This window comes from Garra rufa, chromosome 4 (genome assembly GCF_049309525.1).
Source record: "Garra rufa chromosome 4, GarRuf1.0, whole genome shotgun sequence".
NCBI classification, from domain to species: Eukaryota; Metazoa; Chordata; class Actinopteri; order Cypriniformes; family Cyprinidae; genus Garra; species Garra rufa.
The window spans coordinates 703462-725008 of NC_133364.1; the positions used below are offsets into that span (position 1 = coordinate 703462).

A 21547-nucleotide genomic window follows, 5' to 3' on the forward strand; every position below is an offset into this window, starting at 1 on the left:
CACGAAAAGCCTATTCGTCCACCTTCAATGTAAAGTATGTGACCACGAAAAGGCTATTCGTCCACCTTCAATGTAAAGTATGTGACCACGAAAAGCCTATTCGTCCACCTTCAATGTAAAGTATGTGACCACGAAAAGGCTATTCGTCCACCTTCAATGTAAAGTATGTGACCACGAAAAGGCTATTCGTCCACCTTCAATCTAAAGTATGTGACCACGAAAAGCCTATTCGTCCATCTGCAATCTAAAGTATGTGACCACGAAAAGGCTATTCGTCCACCTTCAATCTAAAGTATGTGACCACGAAAAGCCTATTCGTCCACCTTCAATGTAAAGTATGTGACCACGAAAAGCCTATTCGTCCATCTACAATCTAAAGTATGTGACCACGAAAAGCCTATTCGTCCACCTGCAATCTAAAGTATGTGACCACGAAAAGCCTATTCGTCCATCTGCAATCTAAAGAATGTGACCACGAAAAGCCTATTCGACCACCTGCAATCTAAAGAATGTGACCACGAAAAGCCTATTCGTCCACCTGCAATCTAAAGAATGTGACCACGAAAAGCCTATTCGTCCACCTGCAATCTAAAGAATGTGACCACGAAAAGCCTATTCGTCCACCTGCAATCTAAAGAATGTGACCACGAAAAGCCTATTCGTCCATCTGCAATCTAAAGAATGTGACCACGAAAAGCCTATTCGTCCATCTGCAATCTAAAGAATGTGACCACGAAAAGCCTATTCGTCCATCTGCAATCTAAAGAATGTGACCACGAAAAGCCTATTCGTCCACCTGCAATCTAAAGAATGTGACCACGAAAAGCCTATTCGTCCACCTGCAATCTAAAGAATGTGACCACGAAAAGCCTATTCGTCCATCTGCAATCTAAAGAATGTGACCACGAAAAGCCTATTCGTCCATCTGCAATCTAAAGAATGTGACCACGAAAAGCCTATTCGTCCATCTGCAATCTAAAGAATGTGACCACGAAAAGCCTATTCGTCCACCTGCAATCTAAAGAATGTGACCACGAAAAGCCTATTCGTCCATCTGCAATCTAAAGAATGTGACCACGAAAAGCCTATTCGTCCATCTGCAATCTAAAGAATGTGACCACGAAAAGCCTATTCGTCCACCTGCAATTTAAAGAATGTGACCACGAAAAGCCTATTCGTCCACCTGCAATCTAAAGAATGTGACCACGAAAAGCCTATTCGTCCATCTGCAATCTAAAGAATGTGACCACGAAAAGCCTATTCGTCCACCTGCAATCTAAAGAATGTGACCACGAAAAGCCTATTCGTCCATCTGCAATCTAAAGAATGTGACCACGAAAAGCCTATTCGTCCACCTGCAATCTAAAGAATGTGACCACGAAAAGCCTATTCGTCCACCTGCAATCTAAAGAATGTGACCACGAAAAGCCTATTCGACCACCTGCAATCTAAAGTATGTGACCACGAAAAGCCTATTCGTCCATCTGCAATCTAAAGTATGTGACCATGAAAAGCCTATTCGTCCATCTGCAATCTAAAGAATGTGACCACGAAAAGCCTATTCGTCCATCTGCAATCTAAAGAATGTGACCACGAAAAGCCTATTCGTCCACCTGCAATCTAAAGTATGTGACCATGAAAAGCCTATTCGTCCATCTGCAATCTAAAGTATGTGACCACGAAAAGCCTATTCGTCCACCTGCAATCTAAAGTATGTGACCATGAAAAGCCTATTCGTCCATCTGCAATCTAAAGTATGTGACCACGAAAAGCCTATTCGTCCATCTGCAATCTAATCAATGTGACCACGAAAAGCCTATTCGTCCATCTACAATCTAAAGTATGTGACCACGAAAAGCCTATTCGTCCACCTGCAATCTAAAGAATGTGACCACGAAAAGCCTATTCATCCACCTGCAATCTAAAGAATGTGACCACGAAAAGCCTATTCGACCACCTGCAATCTAAAGAATGTGACCACGAAAAGCCTATTCATCCACCTGCAATCTAAAGAATGTGACCATGAAAAGCCTATTCATCCACCTGCAATCTAAAGAATGTGACCATGAAAAGCCTATTCATCCACCTGCAATCTAAAGTATGTGACCACGAAAAGCCTATTCGTCCATCTGCAATCTAAAGTATGTGACCACGAAAAGCCTATTCGTCCATCTACAATCTAAAGTATGTGACCACGAAAAGCCTATTCGTCCACCTGCAATCTAAAGTATGTGACCACGAAAAGCCTATTCGTCCATCTGCAATCTAAAGTATGTGACCACGAAAAGCCTATTCGTCCATCTGCAATCTAAAGTATGTGACCACGAAAAGCCTATTCGTCCATCTACAATCTAAAGTATGTGACCACGAAAAGCCTATTCGTCCACCTGCAATCTAAAGTATGTGACCATGAAAAGCCTATTCGTCCATCTGCAATCTAAAGTATGTGACGACGAAAAGCCTATTCGTCCACCTGCAATCTAAAGTATGTGACCATGAAAAGCCTATTCGTCCATCTGCAATCTAAAGTATGTGACCACGAAAAGCCTATTCGTCCATCTGCAATCTAATCAATGTGACCACGAAAAGCCTATTCGTCCATCTACAATCTAAAGTATGTGACCACGAAAAGCCTATTCGTCCACCTGCAATCTAAAGTATGTGACCACGAAAAGCCTATTCATCCACCTGCAATCTAAAGTATGTGACCACGAAAAGCCTATTCATCCACCTGCAATCTAAAGTATGTGACCATGAAAAGCCTATTCATCCACCTGCAATCTAAAGAATGTGACCATGAAAAGCCTATTCATCCACCTGCAATCTAAAGAATGTGACCATGAAAAGCCTATTCGTCCATCTGCAATCTAAAGAATGTGACCATGAAAAGCCTATTCGTCCATCTGCAATCTAAAGAATGTGACCATGAAAAGCCTATTCGTCCATCTGCAATCTAAAGTATGTGACCACGAAAAGCCTATTCATCCACCTGCAATCTAAAGAATGTGACCACGAAAAGCCTATTCGTCCATCTGCAATCTAAAGTATGTGACCACGAAAAGCCTATTAGTCCATCTGCAATCTAAAGTATGTGACCACGAAAAGCCTATTAGTCCATCTGCAATCTAAAGTATGTGACCACGAAAAGCCTATTCGTCCATCTGCAATCTAAAGTATGTGACCATGAAAAGCCTATTCGACCACCTGCAATCTAAAGTATGTGACCACGAAAAGCCTATTAGTCCATCTGCAATCTAAAGTATGTGACCACGAAAAGCCTATTAGTCCATCTGCAATCTAAAGTATGTGACCACGAAAAGCCTATTTGACCACCTGCAATCTAAAGTATGTGACCATGAAAAGCCTATTCGTCCATCTGCAATCTAAAGTATGTGACCACGAAAAGCCTATTCGTCCACCTGCAATCTAAAGTATGTGACCACGAAAAGCCTATTAGTCCATCTGCAATCTAAAGTATGTGACCACGAAAAGCCTATTAGTCCATCTGCAATCTAAAGTATGTGACCACGAAAAGCCTATTAGTCCACCTGCAATCTAAAGTATGTGACCACGAAAAGCCTATTCGACCACCTGCAATCTAAAGTATGTGACCACGAAAAGCCTATTCGTCCACCTGAAATCTAAAGTATGTGACCACGAAAAGCCTATTTGTCCATCTGCAATCTAAAGTATGTGACCACGAAAAGCCTATTCGACCACCTGCAATCTAAAGTATGTGACCACGAAAAGCCTATTCGTCCACCTGAAATCTAAAGTATGTGACCACGAAAAGCCTATTCGTCCATCTGCAATCTAAAGTATGTGACCACGAAAAGCCTATTCGACCACCTGCAATCTAAAGTATGTGACCACGAAAAGCCTATTCGTCCACCTGCAATCTAAAGAATGTGACCACGAAAAGCCTATTCGTCCACCTGCAATCTAAAGAATGTGACCACGAAAAGCCTATTCGTCCACCTGCAATCTAAAGAATGTGACCACGAAAAGCCTATTCGTCCACCTGAAATCTAAAGTATGTGACCACGAAAAGCCTATTCGTCCATCTGCAATCTAATGAATGTGACCACGAAAAGCCTATTCGACCACCTGCAATCTAAAGAATGTGACCACGAAAAGCCTATTCGTCCACCTGCAATCTAAAGAATGTGACCACGAAAAGCCTATTCGACCACCTGCAATCTAAAGAATGTGACCACGAAAAGCCTATTCGTCCATCTGCAATCTAAAGAATGTGACCACGAAAAGCCTATTCGTCCACCTGCAATCTAAAGTATGTGACCACGAAAAGCCTATTCGTCCACCTGCAATCTAAAGTACGTGACCACGAAAAGCCTATTCGTCCATCTGCAATCTAAAGTATGTGACCACGAAAAGCCTATTCGTCCACCTGCAATCTAAAGAATGTGACCACGAAAAGCCTATTCGTCCACCTGCAATCTAAAGAATGTGACCACGAAAAGCCTATTCGACCACCTGCAATCTAAAGAAAGTGACCACGAAAAGCCTATTCGACCACCTGCAATCTAAAGAATGTGACCACGAAAAGCCTATTCGACCATCTGCAATCTAAAGAAAGTGACCACGAAAAGCCTATTCGTCCACCTGCAATCTAAAGAATGTGACCACGAAAAGCCTATTCGTCCACCTGCAATCTAAAGAATGTGACCACGAAAAGCCTATTCGACCACCTGCAATCTAAAGAAAGTGACCACGAAAAGCCTATTCGACCACCTGCAATCTAAAGAATGTGACCACGAAAAGCCTATTCGACCATCTGCAATCTAAAGAAAGTGACCACGAAAAGCCTATTCGTCCACCTGCAATCTAAAGAATGTGACCACGAAAAGCCTATTCGACCACCTGCAATCTAAAGAAAGTGACCACGAAAAGCCTATTCGTCCACCTGCAATCTAAAGAATGTGACCACGAAAAGCCTATTCGACCACCTGCAATCTAAAGAATGTGACCACGAAAAGCCTATTCGTCCATCTGCAATCTAAAGAATGTGACCACGAAAAGCCTATTCGTCCACCTGCAATCTAAAGAATGTGACCACGAAAAGCCTATTCGTCCACCTGCAATCTAAAGAATGTGACCACGAAAAGCCTATTCGTCCACCTGCAATCTAAAGAATGTGACCACGAAAAGCCTATTCGACCACCTGCAATCTAAAGAATGTGACCACGAAAAGCCTATTCGTCCACCTGCAATCTAAAGTATGTGACCACGAAAAGCCTATTCGTCCATCTGCAATCTAAAGAATGTGACCACGAAAAGCCTATTCGTCCACCTGCAATCTAAAGAATGTGACCACGAAAAGCCTATTCGTCCACCTGCAATCTAAAGAATGTGACCACGAAAAGCCTATTCGTCCACCTGCAATCTAAAGAATGTGACCACGAAAAGCCTATTCGTCCACCTGCAATCTAAAGAATGTGACCATGAAAAGCCTATTCGTCCATCTGTAATCTAAAGAATGTGACCATGAAAAGCCTATTCGTCCATCTGTAATCTAAAGAATGTGACCACGAAAAGCCTATTCCTCCATCTGCAATCTAAAGAATGTGACCACGAAAAGCCTATTCGACCACCTGCAATCTAAAGAATGTGACCACGAAAAGCCTATTCGTCCATCTGCAATCTAAAGAATGTGACCACGAAAAGCCTATTCGTCCACCTGCAATCTAAAGTATGTGACCACGAAAAGCCTATTCGTCCATCTGCAATCTAAAGAATGTGACCACGAAAAGCCTATTCGTCCACCTGCAATCTAAAGAATGTGACCACGAAAAGCCTATTCGTCCACCTGCAATCTAAAGTATGTGACCACGAAAAGCCTATTCGTCCATCTGCAATCTAAAGTATGTGACCACGAAAAGCCTATTCGTCCACCTGCAATCTAAAGTATGTGACCACGAAAAGCCTATTCGTCCATCTGCAATCTAAAGTATGTGACCACGAAAAGCCTATTCGTCCATCTGCAATCTAAAGTATGTGACCACGAAAAGCCTATTCGTCCATCTGCAATCTAAAGTATGTGACCACGAAAAGCCTATTCGTCCATCTGCAATCTAAAGTATGTGACCACGAAAAGCCTATTCGTCCATCTGCAATCTAAAGTATGTGACCACGAAAAGCCTATTCGTCCATCTGCAATCTAAAGTATGTGACCACGAAAAGCCTATTCGTCCACCTGCAATCTAATGAATGTGACCACGAAAAGCCTATTCGTCCATCTGCAATCTAAAGTATGTGACCATGAAAAGCCTATTCGTCCATCTGCAATCTAAAGAATGTGACCACGAAAAGCCTATTCGTCCATCTGCAATCTAAAGAATGTGACCACGAAAAGCCTATTCGTCCATCTGCAATCTAAAGTATGTGACCACGAAAAGCCTATTCGTCCATCTGCAATCTAAAGAATGTGACCACGAAAAGCCTATTCGTCCATCTGCAATCTAAAGTATGTGACCATGAAAAGCCTATTCGTCCATCTGTAATCTAAAGTACGTGACCATGAAAAGCCTATTCGTCCATCTGCAATCTAAAGTATGTGACCACGAAAAGCCTATTCGTCCATCTGCAATCTAAAGTACGTGACCACGAAAAGCCTATTCGTCCATCTGCAATCTAAAGTACGTGACCATGAAAAGCCTATTCGTCCATCTGCAATCTAAAGAATGTGACCACGAAAAGCCTATTCGTCCATCTGCAATCTAAAGTATGTGACCATGAAAAGCCTATTCGTCCATCTGTAATCTAAAGTACGTGACCATGAAAAGCCTATTCGTCCATCTGCAATCTAATGAATGTGACCACGAAAAGCCTATTCGTCCATCTGCAATCTAAAGTATGTGACCATGAAAAGCCTATTCGTCCATCTGTAATCTAAAGTACGTGACCACGAAAAGCCTATTCGTCCACCTGCAATCTAAAGAATGTGACCACGAAAAGCCTATTCGTCCACCTGCAATCTAAAGAATGTGACCACGAAAAGCCTATTCGTCCATCTGCAATCTAATGAATGTGACCACGAAAAGCCTATTCGTCCATCTGCAATCTAAAGTATGTGACCACGAAAAGCCTATTCGTCCATCTGCAATCTAAAGAATGTGACCACGAAAAGCCTATTCGTCCATCTGCAATCTAATGAATGTGACCACGAAAAGCCTATTCGTCCATCTGCAATCTAAAGTATGTGACCACGAAAAGCCTATTCGTCCACCTGCAATCTAAAGAATGTGACCACGAAAAGCCTATTCGTCCACCTGCAATCTAAAGTATGTGACCACGAAAAGCCTATTCGTCCATCTGCAATCTAAAGTATGTGACCACGAAAAGCCTATTCGTCCATCTGTAATCTAAAGTATGTGACCACGAAAAGCCTATTCGTCCATCTGCAATCTAAAGTATGTGACCACGAAAAGCCTATTCGTCCATCTGTAATCTAAAGTATGTGACCACGAAAAGCCTATTCGTCCATCTGCAATCTAAAGTATGTGACCACGAAAAGCCTATTCGTCCATCTGCAATCTAAAGTACGTGACCACGAAAAGCCTATTCATCCATCTGCAATCTAATGAATGTGACCACGAAAAGCCTATTCGTCCATCTGCAATCTAAAGTATGTGACCACGAAAAGCCTATTCGTCCATCTGCAATCTAAAGTACGTGACCACGAAAAGCCTATTCGTCCATCTGCAATCTAATGAATGTGACCATGAAAAGCCTATTCGTCCATCTGCAATCTAATGAATGTGACCACGAAAAGCCTATTCGTCCATCTGCAATCTAAAGTATGTGACCATGAAAAGCCTATTCGTCCATCTGCAATCTAAAGTATGTGACCATGAAAAGCCTATTCGTCCATCTGCAATCTAAAGTACGTGACCACGAAAAGCCTATTCGTCCATCTGCAATCTAATGAATGTGACCACGAAAAGCCTATTCGTCCATCTGCAATCTAAAGTATGTGACCATGAAAAGCCTATTCGTCCATCTGCAATCTAAAGTATGTGACCATGAAAAGCCTATTCGTCCATCTGCAATCTAATGAATGTGACCACGAAAAGCCTATTCGTCCATCTGCAATCTAAAGTATGTGACCATGAAAAGCCTATTCGTCCACCTGCAATCTAATGAATGTGACCACGAAAAGCCTATTCGTCCATCTGCAATCTAATGAATGTGACCACGAAAAGCCTATTCGTCCATCTGCAATCTAAAGTATGTGACCATGAAAAGCCTATTCGTCCACCTGCAATCTAAAGAATGTGACCACGAAAAGCCTATTCGTCCACCTGCAATCTAAAGTATGTGACCACGAAAAGCCTATTCGTCCACCTGCAATCTAAAGAATGTGACCACGAAAAGCCTATTCGTCCATCTGCAATCTAAAGTATGTGACCACGAAAAGCCTATTCGTCCACCTGCAATCTAAAGTATGTGACCACAAAAAGCCTATTCGTCCACCTGCAATCTAAAGAATGTGACCACGAAAAGCCTATTCGTCCACCTGCAATCTAATGAATGTGACCACGAAAAGCCTATTCGTCCATCTGCAATCTAAAGAATGTGACCACGAAAAGCCTATTCGTCCATCTGCAATCTAAAGTATGTGACCATGAAAAGCCTATTCGTCCATCTGCAATCTAAAGAATGTGACCACGAAAAGCCTATTCGTCCATCTGCAATCTAAAGAATGTGACCACGAAAAGCCTATTCGTCCATCTGCAATCTAATGAATGTGACCACGAAAAGCCTATTCGTCCATCTGCAATCTAAAGTATGTGACCATGAAAAGCCTATTCGTCCATCTGCAATCTAAAGAATGTGACCACGAAAAGCCTATTCGTCCATCTGCAATCTAATGAATGTGACCACGAAAAGCCTATTCGTCCACCTGCAATCTAATGAATGTGACCACGAAAAGCCTATTCGTCCATCTGCAATCTAAAGTATGTGACCATGAAAAGCCTATTCGTCCATCTGCAATCTAAAGAATGTGACCACGAAAAGCCTATTCGTCCATCTGCAATCTAAAGAAAGTGACCATGAAAAGCCTATTCGTCCATCTGCAATCTAAAGAATGTGACCACGAAAAGCCTATTCGTCCATCTGCAATCTAAAGAATGTGACCACGAAAAGCCTATTCGTCCATCTGTAATCTAAAGAAAGTGACCACGAAAAGCCTATTCGTCCATCTGCAATCTAAAGAATGTGACCATGAAAAGCCTATTCGTCCATCTGCAATCTAAAGAATGTGACCACGAAAAGCCTATTCGTCCATCTGCAATCTAAAGAATGTGACCACGAAAAGCCTATTCGTCCATCTGCAATCTAAAGAATGTGACCATGAAAAGCCTATTCGTCCATCTGCAATCTAAAGAATGTGACCACGAAAAGCCTATTCGTCCATCTGCAATCTAAAGAATGTGACCACGAAAAGCCTATTCGTCCATCTGCAATCTAAAGTATGTGACCACGAAAAGCCTATTCGTCCATCTGCAATCTAAAGAATGTGACCACGAAAAGCCTATTCGTCCATCTGTAATCTAAAGAAAGTGACCATGAAAAGCCTATTCGTCCATCTGCAATCTAAAGAATGTGACCACGAAAAGCCTATTCGTCCATCTGTAATCTAAAGAATGTGACCACGAAAAGCCTATTCGTCCATCTGCAATCTAAAGTATGTGACCACGAAAAGCCTATTCGTCCATCTGCAATCTAAAGTATGTGACCACGAAAAGCCTATTCGTCCATCTGCAATCTAAAGTATGTGACCACGAAAAGCCTATTCGTCCATCTGTAATCTAAAGAATGTGACCATGAAAAGCCTATTCGTCCATCTGCAATCTAAAGAATGTGACCATGAAAAGCCTATTCGTCCATCTGTAATCTAATGAATGTGACCATGAAAAGCCTATTCGTCCATCTGCAATCTAAAGAATGTGACCATGAAAAGCCTATTCGTCCATCTGTAATCTAAAGAATGTGACCATGAAAAGCCTATTCGTCCATCTGCAATCTAAAGAATGTGACCATGAAAAGCCTATTCGTCCATCTGCAATCTAAAGAATGTGACCATGAAAAGCCTATTCGTCCATCTGCAATCTAATGAATGTGACCATGAAAAGCCTATTCGTCCATCTGTAATCTAAAGAATGTGACCATGAAAAGCCTATTCGTCCATCTGTAATCTAAAGAATGTGACCATGAAAAGCCTATTCGTCCATCTGTAATCTAAAGAATGTGACCATGAAAAGCCTATTCGTCCATCTGTAATCTAAAGAATGTGACCATGAAAAGCCTATTCGTCCATCTGTAATCTAAAGAATGTGACCATGAAAAGCCTATTCGTCCATCTGTAATCTAAAGAATGTGACCATGAAAAGCCTATTCGTCCATCTGCAATCTAAAGAAAGTGACCAGGAAAAGCCTATTCGTCCATCTGTAATCTAAAGAATGTGACCATGAAAAGCCTATTCGTCCATCTGTAATCTAAAGAATGTGACCATGAAAAGCCTATTCGTCCATCTGCAATCTAAAGAATGTGACCACGAAAAGCCTATTCGTCCATCTGCAATCTAAAGAAAGTGACCACGAAAAGCCTATTCGTCCATCTGCAATCTAAAGAAAGTGACCACGAAAAGCCTATTCGTCCATCTGTAATCTAAAGAAAGTGACCATGAAAAGCCTATTCGTCCATCTGTAATCTAAAGTATGTGACCACGAAAAGCCTATTCGTCCATCTGTAATCTAAAGTATGTGACCACGAAAAGCCTATTCGTCCATCTGTAATCTAAAGAAAGTGACCACGAAAAGCCTATTCGTCCATCTGCAATCTAAAGAAAGTGACCACGAAAAGCCTATTCGTCCATCTGCAATCTAAAGAAAGTGACCACGAAAAGCCTATTCGTCCATCTGCAATCTAAAGAAAGTGACCACGAAAAGCCTATTCGTCCATCTGTAATCTAAAGAAAGTGACCATGAAAAGCCTATTCGTCCATCTGTAATCTAAAGAATGTGACCACGAAAAGCCTATTCGTCCATCTGTAATCTAAAGAATGTGACCATGAAAAGCCTATTCGTCCATCTGCAATCTAAAGAATGTGACCATGAAAAGCCTATTCGTCCATCTGCAATCTAAAGTACGTGACCACGAAAAGCCTATTCGTCCATCTGCAATCTAAAGAATGTGACCATGAAAAGCCTATTCGTCCATCTGCAATCTAAAGTACGTGACCACGAAAAGCCTATTCGTCCATCTGCAATCTAAAGAATGTGACCACGAAAAGCCTATTCGTCCATCTGCAATCTAAAGAAAGTGACCATGAAAAGCCTATTCGTCCATCTGTAATCTAAAGAATGTGACCACGAAAAGCCTATTCGTCCATCTGTAATCTAAAGAATGTGACCACGAAAAGCCTATTCGTCCATCTGTAATCTAAAGTATGTGACCACGAAAAGCCTATTCGTCCATCTGCAATCTAAAGAAAGTGACCACGAAAAGCCTATTCGTCCATCTGCAATCTAAAGAAAGTGACCACGAAAAGCCTATTCGTCCATCTGTAATCTAAAGTATGTGACCACGAAAAGCCTATTCGTCCATCTGTAATCTAAAGAATGTGACCACGAAAAGCCTATTCGTCCATCTGTAATCTAAAGTATGTGACCACGAAAAGCCTATTCGTCCATCTGTAATCTAAAGAAAGTGACCAGGAAAAGCCTATTCGTCCATCTGCAATCTAAAGAAAGTGACCACGAAAAGCCTATTCGTCCATCTGCAATCTAAAGAAAGTGACCACGAAAAGAAACTGGCCGTCCAGTTACACAGGAAATTGCGAGACAAATGCAGAGAAGTCTCTGTTCTCGGTGCTGGTTCCGGGAGTGCCATCGTCTGATGTAAAGCTGCAAAAGGAAGGAAAAACAAGTTTAAAAAAATAAAAAAATTATATAACATTGGGAAAACACAATCATGTTGAACCACTGGATGAAATGACCTACCCCGCCAAGGAGTCCAGCAGCACACAAACTGTGGCTGTTGCATTCTTTGCCGCCGGCACCCTGAGGGTTAGGTACTCTTTCACTGCCTGCTGTTGGTCTGCTGGCAGTGTTTGAGCAGCAGCCGCCTCCACTGCCTTCCGCATGTCATTGCTCCTGATGGCGGGCAGCTTATACCTGCATTAAGAAATAAAAGATTATTTATGAATATTCACTGTGACCGGTAAGATATTGGAAATCTATGCGGATCTGCGGGGCCACATACATTTCATGGAGGCGGTTGAGATCCTTTGTGACGTTGCACACTCCTTCGCCGGCCGGTGACATGAAAAACCGATTGCAGGTTTTATCAGGCCGAATGTTTTCTGGCCGTATCTCTCTGAAGTACAGCTGAAACCACTGTGAAAATAGAACAGACTGTTATAAACTAGTACTGAAACCAAAAAATCTTTGTGCATTACAATAAAACAGCACATGCATTGCTTCATACTGTAGTCAGAGAATCAGTCTAATAAGATATGTAAGGCCTTACAGCTTCCTCTGTGGAGGACAGGGCGAACGTGGGAGCCTGCTTTCTAGCTGTTGCGCGGCTGCTGATGCCAAACACAACCCTGCCACCATGCTGCAACCTCTCCACCCAGTCTGCATCCTAGAAAACATGGAAATATTTTAATTGCCAAATCGTACTCATGTCAAAAAATTACAGCATATCATGAGGGACAACTTGCTACAATAGATGAACTCACAGTCAAGACTTCCACAGCTCCAGGGCCCTGAAGGTGACGGAAAACCAAGACTGCCTCGCAGTAATACCGGTAAAGGGTCTTCTCCGCCCCGGACACCTCGCCGCCCTTCAGCAGGTTTCCTCGTATCCTGAGGAAGTCTGCTTTTGCAGCGGTCAGGATCTTCTGACAGTCTTGCATGCTGTGAGAGACTGAAGTGGTGGTAACCGCAGGGTCTAAGACCAGTTGAGGATTCTCCTCGCCGGAGAAGCTCCTTGGTCATGTTGAGCCGCGAGGTACTTTCAGGCAGGATCTGACAGAGCTCCTGGTAATCCCAGGTCCTGCTTGTGCATACCCATTCCCTATTGGATACCTTGGCTTTATGCAGCTCCTCAGCTCTTTCATCTGGCGTGTTGGTTTTCATACAAACCCTAGCCAGATGAACAGAGAGGTTTTCCTGTGGCTTGAAGCACCGTAAACAGTAAACCAGGTGGCGATCAGCAGCAGACCTTCAAGAAACAGACAAAACAACATTTAAATTTAGTAAAGCATATATACTTTCCTGGAAAAGAAACAGACACACACACTCACACACACAGAGTGGATTGCCCTGTTTGACATGCTTTTGAGGGTATAATTTCAATTTACTGCACATGTAATTCAGTATTCAGATTCAGCTTTGATCACAGGAGTAAATTACATTGATTCAAATAAGCAATAAAATAACAGCTTGCATATATGCAAAAGTGTTTTATGTGTAATGTTTCAGCCCTTCAGAAATGACCTGATTCAGGCCTGTGTTGTCATACAGGTAAGTGTGAAACCCCCACCCCCCAATTCACACCTGCTGAAAATGTGGCCACATCTTTGTTTCTTTTTTTTTTTTTTTTGGGGGGGGGGGGGGGGGGGATTATAGAGGACTATGGATAAAATGTCCCACATGCAGGGTTTTAACAAAAAACAAAAAGAAAAACACTCAAGCTTATATAGCCTACTGTTCTGAAAAAAAGAATACTGTAAACAAAAGAAATGCTACACAAATTAAACTTTACACAAATACTGGGCGTTAAACCTAAAAAACAAATAGAATTACAAGAAGTATTACATAAAAATAAATTAATAATTTTGGTGTAAGCTTTTTTTTATGGAATATCTTGGTTTACCCCTGATTTCACTACGTTACATTTTTTTTAAACTACTTTGATACTTTTACCAGACTTTAACAAAGCTTTTTTTTTTTTTTTTGGAAAAGGTGTTTGTTAGTTTGTTTCGTTTTTATGTTATTTTACTAACTGATGTCACAGGGCGCATTCAAATGTATAGCTTTAACAGTTTTAACATAATACAATCACAATTAGCTACGGACAAAAAAACAAGCCTTACCTTTTCTGAGATTCAGCCATTTTCAAATTAAGCAATCGAAGAACGCGTCCCAGCAAAAGAGAATGTATATGTCCGCTTGAAGAGATATTCAAAAGACATGAGGTGCGTTCGAGATGCACTACACTAGCCTGCCGCCGGCTGGCGAGAGCAGCCCCTTGCAGTCGGGGGAGGAGTAAAGAGACGGCCGTCAGGTCGGACACTTATAGGTTTCCGTAGTGTGCTGAAACATTTTTCTTAGCAGTATACTTTAATTTGAACTCTTAAACAATAAGAATATATGTTTACCATATCGCCTAATCTTCATTTTCATCATTAATGTTTTGTTTGAATATCAGATATTCGATATAAAGATTGATTACATACAGGAACTTTTTTAAGAAAAAACACACAGCACACGTCGTGCTTGTCGTCACATAATCTGACCAATGAGAATAAAGTGTGTCGTCATCAAGGCTTTCGCAGCCGGTTTTAAGCAGCTGCAGCGCCTGACCTCTGCGGCTGCTCTCGTTTTGCTCTCACGGTACTTTGATGGCACACGTGATCGAAAGGCGGCTGCAGCGCCGATCAAAGTCGGACAAATGATCTTACCAGAATGCATTGTTTTGTAAGGCGGCAGCCGATTTCTGGCGGCGCCGCATGAAGTCGAACGCACCTAGTGACAGATCTCCACAAGTGCTTAGTGTATTTACGTCAGGGGGCGGGCTCATCTCCGCCTCCAGCCCCGAAACACGATTGTGATTGGTCGCTCAGCACCAAAACATTAGGTGCGTTCGACTTCATGCAGCGCTGCGCGGACCGATCGGCGGCTGTTCCCATTCAGTCGGTTCACTCGGTACAACACATTACTATGGGATATCACGCTCCTGCGCCGTCTGCTGAAGACACTTATAATCACGCCTGAAAGGCAATTGACACATGACGACGTGGGCGGGGCCGCCTGCCCACAGCATATAAATGCAGTCGCATGTGTCATTCCCTTTGTTCTTCAGCTCTTCACCGAGCTGCTAGGACACATCACGCCACATTCACAAGAGGAAACCCACGGTGGTGATCCTTGTTGAGGCTAAATGAAAAAAACAGACAAACGAAGAGGAGAGTTATTAATACGCTCACGTTTAGCTACGCTAACACTGGCAAAATAACTCTTTTTCGAGTAGTATGTCCAAAAAAAAAAAAAAAAAAAGACAAACGAAGAAGAGGGTTATTACGCTCACGTTTAGCTACGCTAACACGGGCAAAATAACTCTTTTTCAAGTATTATGTCAGAGATACCCATGAGCACTGCCCGGTATGTCTGGGGATTGTCCACGCCAGGATGGCTCTCTCCAACCCCGGGGCATGTGCACATTGCCGGCGGCTCCGGCGTTCCACGCTTGATCGGCGTGTGGCGTTGGTGGAGCGGGTGCTTGGCGCGACAGTGCCCAGTCACGGTCTGCTTCTATCCTCAGAAGCTGATCCAGAGGCGGCGCTGGCCGTTTTTAGGGGGGCCGTGGGGAACTGGGGCGATCGCGTAGAGACCGAGGAGATCCTCTGACTCATAGCAGATCAACGTTGGATCTTACCCCTGTCTAATTGCATGTGGGTGTTTATGGTCACAAGCACGATCCGCCGGAGGGTGACTATTGTTGATAAGGATGACAACAACAGGAAAAGTTTTCAGCTCAAGTTTAGCACAGCTAACAAATGGCTAATGATCTTTTTCCTGATCAACATTGGATCTTACCCCTGCCTAACTGCATGTGGGCGTTTATGGTCACAAGCACGATCTGCCGGAGGGTTTGGGACCTGTCCACGCTAGTTGGCTCTCTCCAAACCTGGTGGGTGTGTGCACTCCCAGCCGTTCTATCATTCCGCACTCAAGCGGCGTGTAGCACGTGCTTGGTGGAGCAGTGGCTAAAACACTATCCGCTTCAGTCTTCCAAGGGTTATCCTAAGGCGGCCTTTGCCGTTTTTAGGGATGCCCATGGAGTGTTAGGACGTCGTAAGGCTTACACGATAAGGTTCCTCTGACTGCCCTGAAGTCTGAGCATAACCTCAACTGTTTCGCTAGATGCGAACGAGACATGCTCTGATTATATTTTTTCGAACAGGGCAGATCGCGGCTCCCCTCACTGCTCTCTGAGGCGGTGGAAGGAAGTGAGGCGATTAAGGACTCTAGCAGGGGGGTCGGTATTGGACAGAGGCAGCAAAGTTTGTCAGTGACTTGACGCTCCTCCGATACGGAGAAGCTCGCGGATTGCGTTGGACTCCTGTGGAAGCAGGAATGACAACCTGTCGGGCGTAAAGATCCTGCAGAATTAACTGCTGTGGAGCTAATTCTCTCTGTCAGGCTCGAGCAGGGGCGAGCACGCCTTCTAACAACACCGTGAGTTCTTCGCACGATCCCAATGGGGTTATCTGCTGCGCTTGCTGTCGCGCGCCTCCCGGTTCGGCGGAGTAATTGCAACTCCGATGTCCGAACGGGCCAAGTCAAGTAGGGCTTGCTGCAGCCTGCGGTGGACATCCCTGCTCTCTCAGCAGGGTGGCAATTCAGGTGTTGCCGCAAGGGAAAACGGAGGAAAAGAGTTGGTGTTTAGCCATTACTTCATCCCCCAAACAACCATTTAAGGGGGTTTTCCACCCTAGCTTAGATTCACGGCTGTTGAACAAGCGGTTGAACAAGCAGTGTTCTTGGCTGGCTTACATCGGTGCATTTTGCTTGATGCATATGGCCACCCGGGGCACAGAGAATTTCTGAGGTCTCCGTCAAGGGGATTGCCTCTTTTTGTTTGGGTCCCTAGCGTCGCGCATATCTGAAGGATGTGCAGAAGCGGTGCGACTCTGCTGTGCCGTATAGGCGTAAGATTGTTTGCCAGTTTGCGCGACCTACCCAGGGCTGCAGACAGCAGGAAACAAGGAGTGTTATAAACACGTACAGTTGTTTCCATTTACGAGCTCTCGTCTTGATGAGTTTCAGAAGATCTTGCTGGCTGAGAGCCGTAACACCTTATATCTCAGTCGAGATAGAGAGGATTATCGCTGGTGTCTCGTTCGGTTTCTGCCGAAGAGACGAGTGCGGTTTTTTGCTTAAAGTACTGAGACTGCTGGGGCTCATGGCTTCAATAGCAGAAGTACGGCGTGGGTTCCGGTGCTGAGCGCTGTATACCACCTGACATTTAAGCAGACGTGCCGGTGTAGCGCGGAGGTGCGTTCGGGCACTGATCCCCCGGGGAAACCCGAATCTGTTAACAGAGGGGATCCCCTAGGCGGGTTACGTCATGTGTAATAGTGATGACAGATGCGTCACAACACGGACGAGAAACTCTGTAGAGTTGCCAAATAAACCGGAGAAGTTCTCCTGATACCGACACACTTGGCACAACATTGTAAAACGTGTGAGTCAGAATGAAAAATTTGAATCTTTTTGCATCTGCAGCACACAAGCACTGCCCGCTGTTTGCATGAAAATGGACAAGAGGGCCCCACTGGAGGGTGAAAGCCCCATCTCAGGTCTAGCCCAGGACCCTGCTGTGCGTATTCCCGCTGAGGGAACTGAGGCAGCTCACCCTGGACAGGGTGACGGGGTCTGTCACTGACTTTGGGGGCTTCTCGCTCTGCAGTAAAGACAAGCGACGTGAGCATCACGACATTGCTTTTAAGTGCACCGTGGTGTCTGTTTTCTATGCAGCGACTTTTTGTCCGAGGCAGACTCGGCACCCTCGGCATCCTCAGCTGGAACTGTGGTTTCCTAGGGCCTGCCTGTTGGGCAGGAGAATCTGATTGATCTATTTGATCTGAAAAAATGCCCGCAATTTCAAGGGCGTTGCATCGAAATGGCGCATATTTAAAGCTAGGTGTTCTAACACTGGCAAAGCTTTTTTATCGCCATAGTTGTGCCTAATTGAAGGGATACCAATGTTCTGGAAGCTCATTCCCTTTTCCTTCATGGAAGTTTATTGGACAGCTATTTTCGTCTGCAGTAGGGGAATTGCGTTAATACTGCTGTGCCAAAACGCGCACCTGCTCGCCTTGCGGTTCCTAAGAGACCAGGGTATGCTTCATGTTTTTAAGCTCTGCCCCGTCTTACGCAAAGTTGGGAGCGCAAGCTTTTCAAAGCATGCTCCTTTGGCGAGTTAAAGGTAACACGAGATGTGTTGTCCTGAAATAGGTGCAGAGGTGTGTTAAGAAACAATGCACGTTGTTGTTTTCAGCATATTCATCTAAACAAGATTGTGTCAGTGGTTTTTGTGTCTAAAGTGCTCAAGTCACTCGCACTCGCACTATTGAACGCACGCTATCTGCACAGTCTCAAAAGTTTGGCTGAACTCAGCAAAAATAGTGTGTAAGTGGCTTTGTGTTTAAAGGGCTCAAGTCACTCACACAAGTGCTGTTGTACGCATGCTGTCTGCACAGTCACGAAGTTGGGCTGAACTCGGATGGCAAAAATATTGTGTAAATGGCTTTGTGTTTAAAGTGCTCAAGTCACTCGCACAAGCGCTGTACGCACGCTGCCTAAACAGTCACAACAGTTGGCGTTGTTTCCAGGCACTCCAGTCATTCACAGACAGCACATGTATGTCTGCAAGATATCTGTTAAAAGATTGCTTCATCTAGAAAGCATCTACAGTGTACAAACGTCTGATGGGTGTTTTTAAGATGTCAGTTTTACGTAAAAATCTAATTCGTAAACGTCTTAAACATTTTCTAAACATCTGTTTGGCATCTGATAGGAAATGTCATGGCTCTATAGCAGATGTGGACGTCAAGACGTCTCTATGATGTGCGTGCACTATCATGGTTTACACATAGGACCAACGCGCACTGTCCACACAGACACAAGTGTAAATATGGATGTCCGTGGACGCCCTCCTGTCGACAAAGTTTATGTCGCATGCACGGTGCGTGGAATACGGGCAGCTGAAGTATACTTGGGGCGTTGGTCTACAGGCCATTATGTGCGAACCTTTGTTCGGGACTTCCAAAATCCTGGGTTTAAGGATGCTGTGTCCGGTGGTCGGTACTGGCATCAGGAAGCACATTGACAAACTTCAGGCACTATCCGTGCACGCCTGCCTAATCCATGCAGAGTATACACCTGATCGGAGTGTGCTTTGTTTCAAGCTGCCTGCCCTGTTAAAACCTCTGACTCAGAGGAAGACAGGAGATGTCATGTGTTGTATAAATTGCACGCAGGTACATTGTGCAAATGCAGGCTTTGACCAGCTTTTTATGCCAACTCTGCTCATGTGAAGCCGCTATTGAATAGCGTCTTTCGCATTGAATTATGTGACTACCTACATGGGTGCTTGGGCACTTTACTGTATGTGATGCATGGAGATGTCATGGGAATTGTGTAAAGTTTTTCTGTGCGGCTGCCAGTTGGGCTTCACCGCACACGTTTGTTCGGTTCTACCGACTCGATATCATTGTGGCCGTGCTTACGGTAGAGGTTGCAAGCCAGGGCCCGTCACTCCCGTGAAACACATGGGTTAAGTGGCGGTGCTGGTCCCTTATGTTTGGTTCGGCGACTTTACGGGGCGTGATTATATGTCCCATAGTAATGTGTTGTACCGAGTGAACCGACTGAATGGGAACGTTGAGTTATGCATATAACTACTGTTCCCAGAAGGAGGGAAACGAGGTACAACACATCTGGGCCCCGCGCAGTCGGAGGCTCGGTGAAGAGCTGGACTGAACAAAGGGAATGACACATGCGACTGCATTTATATGCTGTGGGCAGGCGGCCCCGCCCACGTCGTCATGTGTCAATTGCCTTTCAGGCGTGATTATAGGTGTCTTCAGCAGACGGCGCAGGAGCGCGATATCCCATAGTAATGTGTTGTACCTCGTTTCCCTCCTTCTGGGAACAGTAGTTATATGCATAACTCAACGATTTGAAGTAGTGCAGGTTAGAAATTTTGTCCGACTTGAACCGGCGTCGACGCCACGTGACGTTCACGTGTGGCATCAAAGTAACGCGAGAGCGTTTCGAGAACAGCCGGCTTGCTCAGCCAGCGCAGCATTTCAGAAGGGACTGCGCCAGGCTGTGATGACGTCACAGCTTCTCACGATTGGCCACATTCACCACATGACGATGATCACGCGTGTTTCGTGCATAACAAATCAATTTGCATGCCATTTCGTAAATAGTTTACGATCTTTTGACTGCAGTACATTTTACTCCCTTAAATTCTTTATATTGGATTTGTGCATAAGTTTATTATTGTACTTTTTTCATACAGACCACTTATAGTATTCAGCTACATATTTAAGTAATATTTTTTATGGAATGTGGTCAACACTGATTGATGCTGAAATCTGTAGTTGCTGCTTCACTTGCATGTGCTGCATTTCTTCCAACAAAAAAGGTATTTATATAGCTTCCAATTCATCTGCAATAAAGTAGGCAAACGCCACGTGATCTGCCATGTTTGAGGAAGCAACAAAATCCCCAACTTGTCCGACTTGACGGCTCCGTTTTCAGCTCCTCCCCGACTCTGCGCAGCGCAGCATGAGCTCGAACACACCTATTGCCTCTACACATCTGGGCACGTGTGTCAACACAGCAGCACGCTAAGCTATTTGCTGAACGGTGTTGCACGCTTCTTGCAGCATCAGCAGGTTTAGAACACGCTGTTGAATTCAGTCCGAAAAAGATATGTTTGATCGTTTTATCTGTTTCAATCTGATATTCCGTTTGTTCAAAATGAAAGCAACCGTAGGTCGCCATGTTTGTTTTGCTGCAATGAATTCTGGGTGTTGAAGTCTTTCACTACACAGGCTTGAATGGTGCTGTGCCTACAGTGTGTCTATTTACTAACCCAAAAAATTTGAAGTTATATGTGTGCTTTTAAACACTGATTCAAACATACAATTATATTTTTTTAAAAAGTATTTAATAATATGCTTCTTTGTCTGTGTAGAGTAATACATGTCTATGTATTGGTTTTGGCATATGGTTAAGAAATGATCTCTTGAATCGATTTAGATAAACTTTATATATTATTTATTTGTTGGCAGTAATTTAACCAAAAAACAATAATTATGGAAGCCTCACAGCTCTAATTTGATATAAAAGCTTATTTACTTTACATATAAAAACATATTTACATAGTTGTGCTTTAGTTGGCTTGTTCTGAAAATGGTTTCTCCCATTAAAATAATGAAGCCATTACTAAAAAATCACAGTCATTAACCGAATTGCAGAACTGAAAATCATCAATATCAATAGTTAGGATGAGCTGATAATTAGCCATTTTCTGCAGACAAACAAAAACTAATCCATCTGTTAAGAATATAATGCTTCATGCATGAAGAATATACACACACACACACACTTATTTTTTCAATATTACAGATTATATTCTACATACAAAACAAACTAACCAATCTATAGATTAAAAGCTAAAATGTAGCCATATATTGTATGTATTTGGCTG

At 43.5% G+C, this 21547-nt stretch overlaps 1 protein-coding gene across 1 annotated transcript; it reads right to left on the reverse strand.

The window, feature by feature from the left end:
• Positions 1-11804: 11804 nt before the first annotated feature.
• On the reverse strand, positions 11805-13228 carry LOC141333067 (uncharacterized). The gene is made up of 5 exons (XM_073838004.1): positions 12771-13228; positions 12557-12673; positions 12290-12423; positions 12028-12201; positions 11805-11931 (listed from the first exon to the last, which is right to left on the reverse strand). Exons 1-5 carry the CDS (start codon positions 12945-12947, stop codon positions 11850-11852), a joined length of 684 nt encoding a protein of 227 aa, XP_073694105.1. The 5' UTR covers positions 12948-13228; the 3' UTR covers positions 11805-11849.
• Positions 13229-21547: the final 8319 nt, after the last annotated feature.

Excerpts from the sequence above, each read along its gene's own strand:
- LOC141333067 (XM_073838004.1), bottom strand. The coding sequence starts at position 12,947 with ATGCAAGACTGTCAGAAGATCCTGACCGCTGCAAAAGCAGACTTCCTC. Across the intron at positions 12,424-12,556 it reads TGTCCTCCACAGAGGAAGCT|TGGTTTCAGCTGTACTTCAG; the intron begins GTAAGGCCTTAC and ends CTATTTTCACAG. Across the intron at positions 11,932-12,027 it reads CTGCTGGACTCCTTGGCGGG|CTTTACATCAGACGATGGCA; the intron begins GTAGGTCATTTC and ends TTCCTTTTGCAG.